At 32.5% G+C, this 14016-nt stretch overlaps 1 protein-coding gene across 4 annotated transcripts in view; it reads right to left on the reverse strand.

Moving 5' to 3' along the window:
- Window positions 1-1606: 1606 nt before the first annotated feature.
- The window catches only part of LOC138314343 (secretin receptor-like), a 92081-nt gene continuing 79671 nt past the window's right edge, over window positions 1607-14016 (reverse strand). For 2 of the 4 annotated variants that reach the window (XM_069254637.1, XM_069254639.1), the window contains 10 exons: window positions 13688-13818; window positions 11191-11285; window positions 10679-10844; window positions 9010-9166; window positions 8319-8379; window positions 7901-7973; window positions 7133-7224; window positions 4446-4587; window positions 4025-4066; window positions 1607-2386 (listed from right to left, as the gene is read on the reverse strand). In XM_069254637.1, coding sequence (XP_069110738.1) covers window positions 2027-2386; window positions 4025-4066; window positions 4446-4587; window positions 7133-7224; window positions 7901-7973; window positions 8319-8379; window positions 9010-9166; window positions 10679-10844; window positions 11191-11285; window positions 13688-13818 — 1319 coding nt within the window. In that variant the 3' untranslated portion in view covers window positions 1607-2026. Of the gene's footprint in view, window positions 2387-2758; window positions 2865-4024; window positions 4067-4445; window positions 4588-7132; window positions 7225-7900; window positions 7974-8318; window positions 8380-9009; window positions 9167-10678; window positions 10845-11190; window positions 11286-13687; window positions 13819-14016 lie in introns of all 4 variants that reach the window. The other 2 variants (XR_011207360.1, XM_069254638.1) reach the window with 2 other exon arrangements.

Consider the following 14016-nt stretch of genomic DNA (forward strand, 5'->3'; position numbering starts at 1 on the left):
ACCTACTACCATCTAATAAAAAATATACGTCAGCTTATAAATTGTATGTTCGAAAATAATATCTAACCTTTACTGGATATATGTTCGAAAATAATATCTAACCTTTACTGGATATAAAAATAACTTTTGTTTAAGAACAATGCTACAAATTTGTAATTTCCTCCTTACAAGGTTATTGTTACGTGTAATTTGTAGCAATCAGCAGAAAGTGATGACGTTATACACGCACACTTACAAGTTAGTTATACAAATATCTCTCAGATTGAATGTTGACTGTGGTATAATTAAAAGTAAATGTTTATATAAACGCATTGATTTTTTTTAAACAAAACGATCCACCAATGAACGATTTTTATATTTGATATTTCTATAAGCTAAATAAAACGACATTTTACAACAGTAACATGTGCGCAATATCGATGAATTTCTATATATGATTCAGTTATTTAAAGATGCTCCACCGCTGACAAATGGTATTTTTTCACTATCAAAAACAGGAGCAGACGATTTGGTATTTTTCTTCAGTTACAAAAGTTACTTACTTTACACCAGTACCAACATTGAAAAGTTTGAGCTTCTAATTTTACTTCAAGTTAAAAATATGAAAAATAATTAATTGCATCCCGAAAAAATTCCACTGCACTATATCCTATATGGAATGATGTACTGATTGCGCATGCACCAACGGCAAAATAAATTATTTTATATTATTTTTTGTGTTAATTAGACATATATATACACGATAATACACCAATTATTGTTAAAATAATGAATATCATTTATGCTCCGTCGGCGGTGGAGCATCTTCAAATTTAAATGTTATTAATAATAAGTCAATTGTGAATATTTTAAAAGTTATTAATAATAAGTCAATTGTGAATATTTAAGTACCAAAGACAAACAAACGATATTCTTAAGATGACAAATATAATTGTTAATCTCTCTAACAAATATAAACACATATTTAGACAAGCACAATACATACTCATTAGAGAAGAAATGTTTGTGAAACATTGTGTAGCGTATTTAGGCCCTTTTATATACAATGTGTAAAATCATTAATCATTATGATTAAAACACACTCCAAACACTATTAAGATATATAATATTTAAAACAATATTTCCATGTTGCATGCAAAATATATGCTTCAATATAACTGCTGAAACATAGACAGAGACTGAAAACACAATGTGATATCAACGCTTCGCAAAGTAATTACATATGAAAATTGATTGTAACACTTTTCTCATGAACTGTAAGATAGTGATTCACGTGTGAATGTGATACAATCTGAATGATTACGAAGAAAACAAGAAATAGTGGTATTGAGAAAAACTTTTTATAATACATACATCAAATTGTTTGATATGTCATTCTTTCACGATAGCAATATATTAAAAAAACATTGCAACAGTCTATAATGATAAAGTATGAATATTAATTGCAATTCAAGTGGCACATGCATATTTGTACACCTCACAAAATAACATTTCTTCTGTGAAACATCATGACTACGAAGATAAATCTATAAAAAAAGAGTATATCATACCTTTTTGTCCTTGGTATAGAACAAGAAAAAGTGTAATATTGTCACTTTTTAAACGCAAGTTTACAGGTTGATACAATTTCAACTCTTGCAAACGTAGTAATGCAATATACCTACTGCATTAGCTGATGTAAATTTTGTTTTAATTGGGAATGGAATGAAAACACTGTCAATTCAAAACAGTAATATACTGATTTTTGTTATCGTTGCCTTAAGAAGCAAAGTCTTCTCATTTAAAACTATACCAACCTTTCATTTATGCACCTTTTATATACACATTGTCTTTTTATATATCGGAAATGTGTTTCCAATCACTCTACTTTGTTTTGTACATAAAATATATGTTTGTTTTGCACATGAAATATAATGTCATCTGAATGTCATACTGACTTCAAGACCTTTGAGATAAAACGGTCTTGCTGAATTATGAAAATATTTTTCCTCCTTTCATTTGAACTGCTGTTGAAGGTTCTAAAAGGTTATCTCCCTTTGCAGCCATCTTCTACCGTGTTGTCCGTCTGATGACATTCGAGTGTATGATTGTTATTCAAACAGGTTTCTGCCTCTTCACTCTTTGGCCACAAAGTGTCTGATTGATTTTCAATTACACTTTCCTGTGAGAATTCACTTGTGAAAGGAACTTTCTCATCATTGTTAAGACATGGGCTCATCTCCATCGGACTGATCCTGTCAGTGTACTGAATTGACCCATTCATACCGTCATTTGTAGTGTGATGACGTGATCTACTGACACGTGTCAGAAACGACGACCTTGACCTATAACTCTCCGCTCGGCGTAGATTACGCATCATCCAAGCCTTCTTCAGCTCCGATTGAACCTGTTAAACAGTACAAAACATTGGAATAAAAAGGGCAAACATTATTTAAAATAAAAAAAACATTTACATTAGAAATAAAGTGTTCAGACATTAACGGACATTGCATTGAAGTATTCTAAGTGCTCAAATGAATTTAAAATATAATAAAATGATCCGACATCTATCATGTGTTTGAAAATGTAAAGAATACAAGATTAGTGAGGCAGTAAATATCTTCTTAAATATTTTCAAGCGAAATAATTTAAGGTGAATATATTTCTAGGATCCTGAAATTTGATTTTTTTAAAAAGCACATTTATTTGCGTTTATTTTAATTTCATTGTATACAGAATGTTCATTTTAACAGTTCTCTGGAAATATAAGTTCATGTACAATGTGCTAAAACTACGTGAGGTTGAACATATGAATTCATCAATAATTTGTTGGGAAGTTTGTCGGCTCATTGTCTTCGCCAAGCCCTTTTAAGTTCTGATTGGACCTACAAAATAACGAACCACCAATCATATTATCTAATTGATACAACATTTAATTATTTTATGTGTAAATCATTGATGTTAAATTCAAGACATTTGTTCTAAATATGTTTTTCAAATCCTAATATTAGATTATGTAACGAGTTAATGCTGCATTTAGACTTGAAACAAAAACATATTTACAAAGCAATTACATTTATAAAACATTTATACTTATTCATGTCATTAATTTATTATTTCATTGGCGTTACCCTCATTTGTTACACCTACATATTTACCGGCTGATGGTTATTAGTTCCTACATACAACACCGTAACAGTTAGCAAAATAATGAAGTTAGTGCCAAGATTCTCTACAAATATTATTTAATTATTTTTATCTGACAATTAAGACAATCTTGCTGTGGAACAATACCTCACAATTAACCACGATTTGCTATATGATAAAACTGTGAACACTCATAAGGTTACTTACTAAACCACAACACAAATTGACATCTTAGAGCCGACTTTTGAATGAAGATTAATCCCATGATGCCAAGGTAAACAAGGCTAATGTCAGAATTGCACCAGCTGCTCCGTTGCAATGGTAAAAGTCGACAAATGTGAGATCTTTATTTTATTTTACTCTTTAATGAATTTCATCTTCCTTACGTCTCGCTTCACAATCACCACACTTCTGACTTTTGAAAAAGACTAGGTAATGTAGTTAACTAGAATCACAATTAATTTGAACACCTACTTCTTTCTCGGATATGAATCTATGATGTCAACAAGTTTCAACTTTCATTTCTAAAAAATAAATATTAATTTTGTAAGCAATTATACAGTGAATTATTAATGTGCATTTAGTTATTAGTTAACTAGAATAACAATTATTTTGAACAAATACATATTTTCGTTAGTGTAATTCTAATTAGACTTCTTCATGGTGGCTCGTTATAAGGACCTAACTATATTGGGTCTTTGATTTCTATATCTAAACGAAACTACATACAATAATATATATATATAATAGTCATGTGCGCTTTGTTAAAGTATATACAATAATTCCAATATGTTTTATTTGGAATGTCCTGGGTAGATGGATGCAGACGTGAGGTATTGTCTAATGTGGATGCAGAGCAATGCAAATATGCAACAATACACCAATATGTTTATTTTACCTCTGCATTGAGAAAGCAAAACAGCAAGGACAGCAAAAATCCCTGAAACAAGAGACATTATCAGTAAATTATTCATTACTATTCTTTTCAACTAATTTTGTTGACGGGTACTTATGTCAAAAGAAATTCTTTCCTTAATTATTATCCTTGTTTGTTTCTTTTTGTCTTAGTTTGCCAAACTAGCATGTCAAAATGTTTGCGTATATCTTTATATTTGTCAAACAAATTGTTTATTTATCAGATAAAAACACTGTCAACTGACATATTTGAAATCATATTTATAATTTTTATTTATAAATATATATAATATATAATATTATTAGATTAAGCAAAATTCATGATTCGGTCGAAATACAGGTTCCTGTTTTGTACGTTTTAAAATTCCTCTGCCTAAAGAAATTGAGAACCCATATTTGTTTACCTGGAATGAGTTGCAGAACATCTCGACGTACAGTAAGTGGATAAGGGCCTGTTGGTCCATACTTCCTAACGGAACGTAGGTAAAGACAATATAGTGGACTCCGAACAGCGGGATCAAGATCAATGTGGATTTAGCTAACCGTCTGTAAGAAACAAAGTTATATATGATGCTATGATGGAATTAAACTTTAATGTTATAAAACATATTAACAACGGTTACCAGTGTTTATTACTTTTCACACGTTTTGTATTAGATATTAAGCATCAATTTAATTCCGAAAAAATCATAGTTGTTCGCATTTTAAAAGATATGTAAGCTATATCAATTTGCATTAGCATATGCAAAATGCATATTTTGGAAACATGTTTTGAGTGAGGGAAAACGATATACTTGCTGTAATTCGGGTGAACATATAGAACGAAATGGCGAAACAACTAATAATTGTTGGCAAAGTATGTAGATAATTTTACAAATCTAAACGGTTCTTTACCTAAGCTAGATGCACATCAAACAAAAACATGTTAGAAGATACAGACGCTGATCCTCATAATTGTTTATTTATAATTACCATTATGTGATGAAACTGGACAACAATTTCGTTATGTATTAAACACAACAAAACACTGATACAAACGTGTCAGAGTATTTGTTTACTAATAACATGCCGCTCGTTCAGTAGCACGAGTAGTAATGTAATATGGTAGCATTGCAGAACAAATTTTACATTTTTATTTGGGATGATCCATAATGCTTTTAGTAATAGTATATACTGACATGAAAATAAAAACCTTTTTAGAATAACAAATGGTCGAAATGTACATGAAATTTGAAGTATTGCATTGACATTCAAGAAAATGCGATAAAAATCATAGAGAGGATAAAATAAGCATCCGGAGTGCTTTGTCGATAAACACTTACCAAATTTTAATAGCGAAACAGATGAATTGAAATCTGAGTCAAAGTTGGTGAGAGTAGTTCTTGACCCTTTAGAAAAGGCACCCAGGTTTTAACAAAAATGTAACCGTTATATGTTGTTAGGTATATTGCACCATTCCTTACCATTTTACGGATAACATACAAACCAACACAACATATATAGAGACACCCATGACCGAATTTCCACAAAGAATGCAAGACCATGTATGGACAGCCAAGGGGGAGGCTATCCTAGGCTATCCTACGTACAACACTGCCACGGCTAATGTACACAGTACCTACATGTTTTGTTAAACTAATTCCTTATATTGTTAGTTTTGATATGCCGATAATTCAATGGTTTAGCGATGAATATTCGCATAAAATGGGCATAAGAATAAGACAAAAAAATCTCTTCTGGATTGGCCACCTCATCATATCGATGTTATATGTTTGATAAATCAAGCATTCAAAGTAACAAGTATATGGTGTGACGGAGTTTTAGCTAATTGGACATTAATAACAAAATAATATTTATTATATTAGTTGAAAATGCATTGATAATCTACAATATTATAAGTGATTGACTTTTCCTCCTACCATGCACCTACAATGGATAAAATGATTAAATTGTTATTCCCATTTAACCTGAAATTCATTCATTATTAGGTAAAGAATAACCTTAAAGTGAATAGTCGGGCAAAGAAAACCAGTCTAAATGCGTTCATTGGCCTTCCAAAAGTTCTCACATATTAATACGACGATCAAGTTCTCCTTAGTTTCCCAGTTCTGACCATTAAAGTAAAGAAAAATTGAAAGCATTGAAAGCGAGGCTGCGTGGAAATGTAACCACGGACATAGTGAGCCGGGAGGACGTTTCAGAATTTCCATACTTTAAATTAATTTCTTCGTACGCAGACAAATTTTGACGAGAGATTTTATTTTTCCATTTCATAAGAAATTTTACTGGATACATTCACACCATTTTTACCGACTTTAGCCATCCTTGCCCGACTGTTCACTTTAATCAGTAAAGAACTGAAAGATAAGAATTCAGCTTCCCCAATAGAGGACATAAGCATAATTAGGAATACCACGACGCATGCGCTATGTATCAAAAATATATTACACATATTATCCCATCAAGCACATACAAAGTGTACAATATCATTTCCATACAACCTATGATATGTAAACCTGAAATGAAGATATATAGACTAGGTCAATCATATATACATGTACTTAAATGAAAAGGAAATTTGTGAACCCGATATTTGTTTCAAAATAAAGAGAACTGATTTACGGTAAATGATAATTCTCAGATGTTGAAGATCGACCAGTTCTTATCCATCACTATTGGTCTTCCCTATATAGACTTTGTTGTGCTGAACTCTATATGAACGATTAGATTCGGAGCTCACAAAATCTTCGGAATTCACAATTAAACATTTTCCCTTATAGGCTATAACCCTTTCCTATCTTGTATTTCTTTAAACATAATTAGTCTGTTGGTGTAATATATTTTGTTGTAAAGAGACATGCATTTTAAGGTGTTTGAAAAGGAAACGACGCCACGAAAATTACAAACAACATAAAAAGATAATATTCCTTTCCAGAAATAGGCTGATTTTGTTATCTTTGATGAATGGAAGTCAGCAACGCTCATCTGAAACTTATTCGTGTTAAGACTTTTGTTTCAAACATTCATGAGAAAGAAAATAACCTTTGAAGAATATTGAACTCATGCTTTATTAATGAAGTCGTTTACCTACCTGTACCTAAACTTCTTTGTTTCTGGACAAGGTGACGAGTTGAGTTTCGTAAATAATATCCGCACAATGTTAATGAATATACCAATATTTATCTGAAAAAAATAAAGAACAGTGTATGCCAATAATTAAACAAACGAAGTAAAATAAATAAAGTTTATATTTATATAACTAAGTTTATATTTATATAACTGTTGATATTCCTTCGGCAAAGACACAGGGAAAATGAAATGACATATTATAAGACTTAATGAAATCACTTGCTCTTTCATATACTTTTAAATACATATTTAGCATTGAATGTCTTTCAGTTGGCATTCATAGTCAATATAGCTAACTGGACAGAGGCAAATTCCATGAAGCGCGCTCCCAGTTGGCATTCATTTTGGCTATGAATGCAAACTGAAAGACGTTCAATTCTTATATTTACATTTGGAAACAATTTTATGTTGAAAGGATTTTGCATCTGTAATGAATTAATCATTCGTTATCGTCAAGGGTGGAACAACTATTTGAACAGCCGTTTTCCGCGATCGTCACAATGATAATAACGTCATAAGAAGCGATTGAAGTTCATATTCCATAAGACTGCCTACTGCACTTGGTAAGGTTACATAGTGGGACTGCAGTGAAAATGTAAATATATATTTGAAGTGAAAAAAACCCTATCAGAACTGTCATATCAATCAATGTCAAAAGAAATGCAAAGTGTATAAAAATGTGACCAATGACCACTAGTATTTTGAAAAGTACATATCAATACAGACTTACAACGATGGTAGCGGTAATTGGTCCATATATAATCCAGATCAGCCAGGGCTTATCGTAGTATGTGTTCCAACAGCTGGATAAACGATTATATATAAATGTTAATGAATCAATGCATTTTTAAACTTTGAATACTATGAATGGCTTTCTTTGAGGATTCACACATCACCGTATAACTACATATTTGATATAAGCCAATAGCCTCATCCTTTTGCTTCTAGTTGTGAAATGTAGGAAGAAAACCATAAACAATAGTTAAACATGAAAAGAGGGAGGTATGGAATACATCTTAAAAGTTTCCGTGCATGTTGATAAAAATATTAACAAATGTTTCATAAGTCAGTCAGAAGAACACTTTTCACTTCAACACATCATGTTAACTTGAGATCAGCAGATTTATCCGACAACTACACATACTTACTTCTCATTGTCTATCGTGGCTCGGACGATTGCCCATGGTATGATAAAGGACAGCGGTGTAACTGGAATACAAATATGTATGAAAGTTCAATGAAATTGTTAAAGATGCTCCACCGCTGACAAATGGTATTTTTTCACTATCAAAAACAGAAGGAGACGATTTAGTATTTTTCTTCAGTTACAAAAGTTACTTACTTTACACTATTACCGCCTTTGAAAAGTTTGATCTTCTAATTTTACTTCAAGTTAAAATTATGAAAAATAATTAATTGCATCCCGAAAAAATTCCGTCTATATCCTATATTGAATGAAGTACTGATTACGCATGTACCAAATGCAAAATAAATTATTTTATATTATTTTTGTGTTAATTAGACATATATATACACGATTAAATATCAATTATTGTTCAAATGATGAATACCATTTACACTCTGTCGGCGGTGGAGCATCTTTAAGGAACGTTTCCTTCAACATATTAATACTGTTTTTTTCATTATGTTGAATATGATAAAAACACTTTCAGTATATCCTTAATTAATTGATTTCTTGTTTTGTTAATTGATACATGCAACATCACAGATGTAGTCTAATGTAATTTAAATCTAGTTATGTACTAAGCATTCCTGCATAACATGTAGAATTAATGCACGTGTTCACCAGACAAATTTAGATATATAGTATTGTCTTACACCATCCGAGACACATGAAGTACTTGAGACGGTTCTTTTGATTGAACACGGCCACCGATATGATGACCTGGAGATAGAGAGCCTCCACAAAGATCCACATGTAGCTCGCGGCTATGATATAGTTGAATACAGTGAAGAACAAACGACATTCCCAATGCTGTAACGAAATATGTTTATTTCACATCATTATTTTCATAACAATTCCACATTTCAGAATAAAAATCCAACTATAGATTAAAACAATACATAATAATTTAGAATTTTCAAGTAGATTAATTGCAGATTGTAATTGCTATAACTATAATCCAAAAGAAACCATATTATACATGTTCAGTTGTGAGAATTTTCTCATTTTTCGAGTTTAATCCAAACATACAACTGCAAGCCGAATTTTGAATACTTTCTGTCAATTTTTTTGCGCAGCAAAACAGTAAGAGTTATCTCCCTTATAGTAAACAGACTGATTTTTAAACGGACATCCCAGGCTAGTTTTCCTTATATTATCGCACACGTGTTTTGGTTTTCTTCTTTATTGGCACAATAAAAGAGGAACTTTGATATGTGGCTAGAAGATGAGAAAATTTCTCAGGTCAGAATCCTAACGTTAACGTCTATTTCATTCCATAAGTCTCGTTATAAATTTCAAGAATTTATGTATTACGAAGACAGAGCTTTTGTATGATAGGATGGGGACTTTGGGTCGTTCTAAAGTTTTTTTCTGGGAAATGTCTTTTTCAGTCTGATATATATTTTTCTATTAATGCTTTCTTGCAGATGTTTGTTTTTACCAGTATGAAATATTTATTTTGAAGTGATTGATGGAAATAGAGATTGGTGAATATAGAGGATATAGGCTATCTTGCTGAAATTCAATATCATTTTTCATTACAAAACTGTCTACTTTAAGAGAAAGATATATGATACTTATTTAATACAGAGAGGGGAGAATGCTACCATGACATTTCTTATGGATAGAAATATACAAAAAATATATGAAAATCTATCATGTTAACTAATATCTTAAAAACAATTCCAGACGGAAAAGAAGCAAAAACAGATGAATGTTATCGAAATATGTGCTAGGGCTCTGTTTCAGGCGCCAATCCAGAATTTCGTTTAAATATCTGTTTTAAAGGGAAACAAAGATCATGATTTGTTTTTAATAAAAACGTGAGTCTGTCTACATCATCAGAACCATAATAGCCAGCTAACTAAACCCAATTTCATATATTCGGGAATGATAGCATCTGGGCGAAACGCTACCGATGAGATGATTGTCTTTACGATTAACTATCGATGTCTATGAAATAGAGTCTTTGTTAGTCACTCATGCCGTTTGATGTACATGAAATGTGTAATATCTCGTAAATCTGTTGTTGGCTCTTGTTACTATTCATTTCAATTGTATCGCAGTTGTGAGTTGTATTTTGTAATTTGTTATTTCACACAATGTGACTCCCTCAAAAACTTAGGAAAAAATAATGAAGAGATTATCAAAAGTAGATTGAATCATAAGGATATAATCTCATCATAAGTCGTCCGTGGTTGATTTAGAGTACATTTATGTATATATAAAAATATTCCTGGGGTATATCCATGTTAGTCTTTAAATCAATAACATACCCTTTATTAATTAACAACGAATAACCACAGCTGATGTTCCACCTACCGAAACATTTGGTAAGAAGACAATGCCGCCGTCCTCTACCTTCACGTCCGAAGCAAATCCTACACTTTCAATCAGGATGTTTTCTTTTACAAAGGACACACCGCCACGGAGTATGAAGGACAGGAATAGGTTAAGGTGGATGGTGTTCCTGGAGCAGTGTAGCTTCCTGGAAATAAACAATCCGTCTTAACATCATATATAAACTTAACATTGTGGCATTTAACTATTACCGCTGTAAAAACCATCAGATTGGCAACTGGCATATATCAAATATTCATGGGGATAGATTCGATTTTGCAGTTAGTGACATATTTTGCTTTATGGTTTTTATAACAGACTATTAGCGAGTTCATTTGGCGGGACTTTCCTGTTGGTCCGGAATGAGCCCGACGTTCCATTAAATGAAATTAAATTTTGTATTGAATATTTTAAAGATATAGGAATTTCGCATTTTTTATTATCAAATTAATAAATAAACGAAAAACACAAAAATGAATAATACGATTTCATACTTGAAGTAGATCATTATGAAGACAGCAATAACTAATGACGTCATTGATAATCCGTATCCAACGTTATACATTATGCGCATCTCCTGCATGTGTTTCTGAAAAAATAAATAATTACTATATTGTATAATTATTTTCTTTGCATAGGTTCAATATTTCAAGTGTTATGAGGTCGCCTTTGCGTACCCCTAAGTATGCTTGATATGATCCGCACGTTTGGTTTGGGGTAATTGTGTTATATTGTCTTTGTGTCCGTTTGAGATGGCTGAAATCGTTCCCATATTATTTTACTTTATCGCAGCTTGTTAATATCATAAACATCAATCACATCCCGTTACATTATAGTGATATCAGAAAGCATTCCCCAACACCTGATGGTGCACGCTACGTTGAATCGGTTGGCTAAAACCCTCAACTCATCATGATGTTTGTTTGTTTGATTAATTAACGTCCTATTAACAGCTATGGTCATGTAAGGACGGCCTCCCATGTATGCAGTGTGTTGTGTGTATGTTGTGCGAGGTGCGTGTTTTGGGAGACTGCGGTATATTCTTGTTGTGTCTTCTCGTATGGCGGAACTGTTGACATTTTTATAGTGCTATATCACTGAAGCATGCCGCCGAAGACCCCAAGCAACACACACCACCCGGTCACATTATACTGACAACGGGCGAACCAGTCGTCCCACTCCCGTTATGCTGAGCGCTAAGCAGGAACAGAAACTACCATTTTATAGACTTTGGTGCGTCTCGGCCAAGGGACAGAGCCTTCCTCACAGGGGCGAACGCTCAACCAAAATGAGGTGGTGTCAAGGGAGACGTTAGGAAGAATAAAATAAATTAGGACGAAAGAAAAGATAAGATCCTAACTTTAGTCGCCTTTTACGATCATGCAATAGGGGCGGCAGGTACAATTCTTACGCCCTACCTGCAGGGATAACAGAAAAGATAAGATCCTAAATTTAATCGCCTTTTACGATCATGCAATAGGGGCGGCAGGTACAATTCTTACGCCCTACCTGCAGGGCAGACTCATCATGATACCAACATGGTTATATAGTTTGTTTGTTACATGCTGCAATAAAAGATAAGCAGAGCACATTTGGATTGTGAAAAAATAACATATGTTAAGTTCTTTGATTTCCCTAACCACTGCACATTATCAAGTATTGATTCAATGGCATATATATATTTCGTGAATAAAGACATTGACTTTACTTTTCTCTAACCAAGGTCAGGTCGGTTACACAGAATTCTTCTTGTCAAACTTAAAGGACGATTGCAGGTAAACAAAACAATTACCATAGAAACGATAGCGTTTGACACATCCTTTGTGGTATACATTCAACTGATTGATGGATCGTAAATACCTGACAACTTCCCGCTTGAAGGGAGTGTCTAGGGGTCCAACAAGTATTTGATGACGTCCTGTATCACCCTCTAACACAAATTACAATAGATAATTAAAAAAACAATCCTGTTCGATGCTCACAATAAATTTTGATATCTTGATTTGTATACATAGTCATTCCACTCTACCTATGGTGTTATTACAAAAATCTTCTAATTATTTTTTATACAAAACATAAAAAATTAATCTAATTTGATTCTAACTGTTTGGCTACCTAAAGAGTTAAAATACTTCGTTATTAAGCACTTTTAAGCTTAAAACTCATTACATTTCATTTAAATAAGCTTTTTTACAACAAATTACGAATATAATATCATCGAATTCTCGCTATTCTTTCTAGGTGTACAATATAGCTACTTGTCCTTTTACTTGTAATTTTAGATTTGTCAATATTTCCACAATCTCGAGTTAGACCTTCATCTCGCTGTTAATGTAGATCATATATACGTCTGGGTCACGTAGAAAATGGCCTGACACGAAAAGCGGGAAAAGCTATATACAAAATAGACTGTATTTCACACATTTCGCTCATACTGTGACAAAGGAATTTCTTGTAGACAAGTACGTGCAGGAGGTATTAGTTTATTCATTCAATGGTTTTTCATATGAAAGGAAAAAGGGCTATATCATATGCCAGTTATCTAACTCTGAACAATCGATGTGTCAATATGTAGCTTCACTTCATCGAAAAGCATTTAGATGATAGAAATATTAAGTAAAAAGCTTAATAAAGCCTAATATAAGCTTAAACTATCGCTGAAGGCCATAACAAAGCTCTTTTTAAACTCAACAAAAAGATTCATTCTCTCTTATTTATGTCCTTAATTTTTGTTTTTTTATTTTGAGGGGGTTGGGGGGCTACATTAGCGGTTTTTCTGATTGCCGGAAATTCAAACACAAGAGAAATGTCTTGATTTTAACTGCAACTATACAAAAGCGCTAATATTGGATACACGGGATTCGATGTACCTGAACTCGCCGAATGTGTTCCATTAACGAACCCACGAAATGTGCGAATTTACGCACTATACATTTCTTTAATTTGAAAGTGACATCACTTACTTAATATTAGTGCGATACCCATACTTACAGCAAACGACCTTGGAACCGTCCAACCATTTACAACACTGGGTTGACAGGCTGTGTAGTTAGACCATGTCGTGTTTGTACCAGGCTTCATAAACCATGTTCCGTCCGGCATACACATCCGGGTCGCATTTTCTGAATGTTTAAATAACAAATAGACGAAATCAATAGCATATTCATGGAACGTTCACATCTTAATGATGTTATCATGTTTTCAGGTTCAATTGCAATCAAGTTCAAAACTACAATTAATTTTTAAGGTAGAAATGAATAACAGATTCTTTTGAAAACTAATGTCTTCATGGTAATATGCCCGCTGTTAATATAATGTGT

This window comes from Argopecten irradians, chromosome 2 (genome assembly GCF_041381155.1).
Source record: "Argopecten irradians isolate NY chromosome 2, Ai_NY, whole genome shotgun sequence".
In the NCBI taxonomy this organism is placed as follows: domain Eukaryota; kingdom Metazoa; phylum Mollusca; class Bivalvia; order Pectinida; family Pectinidae; genus Argopecten; species Argopecten irradians.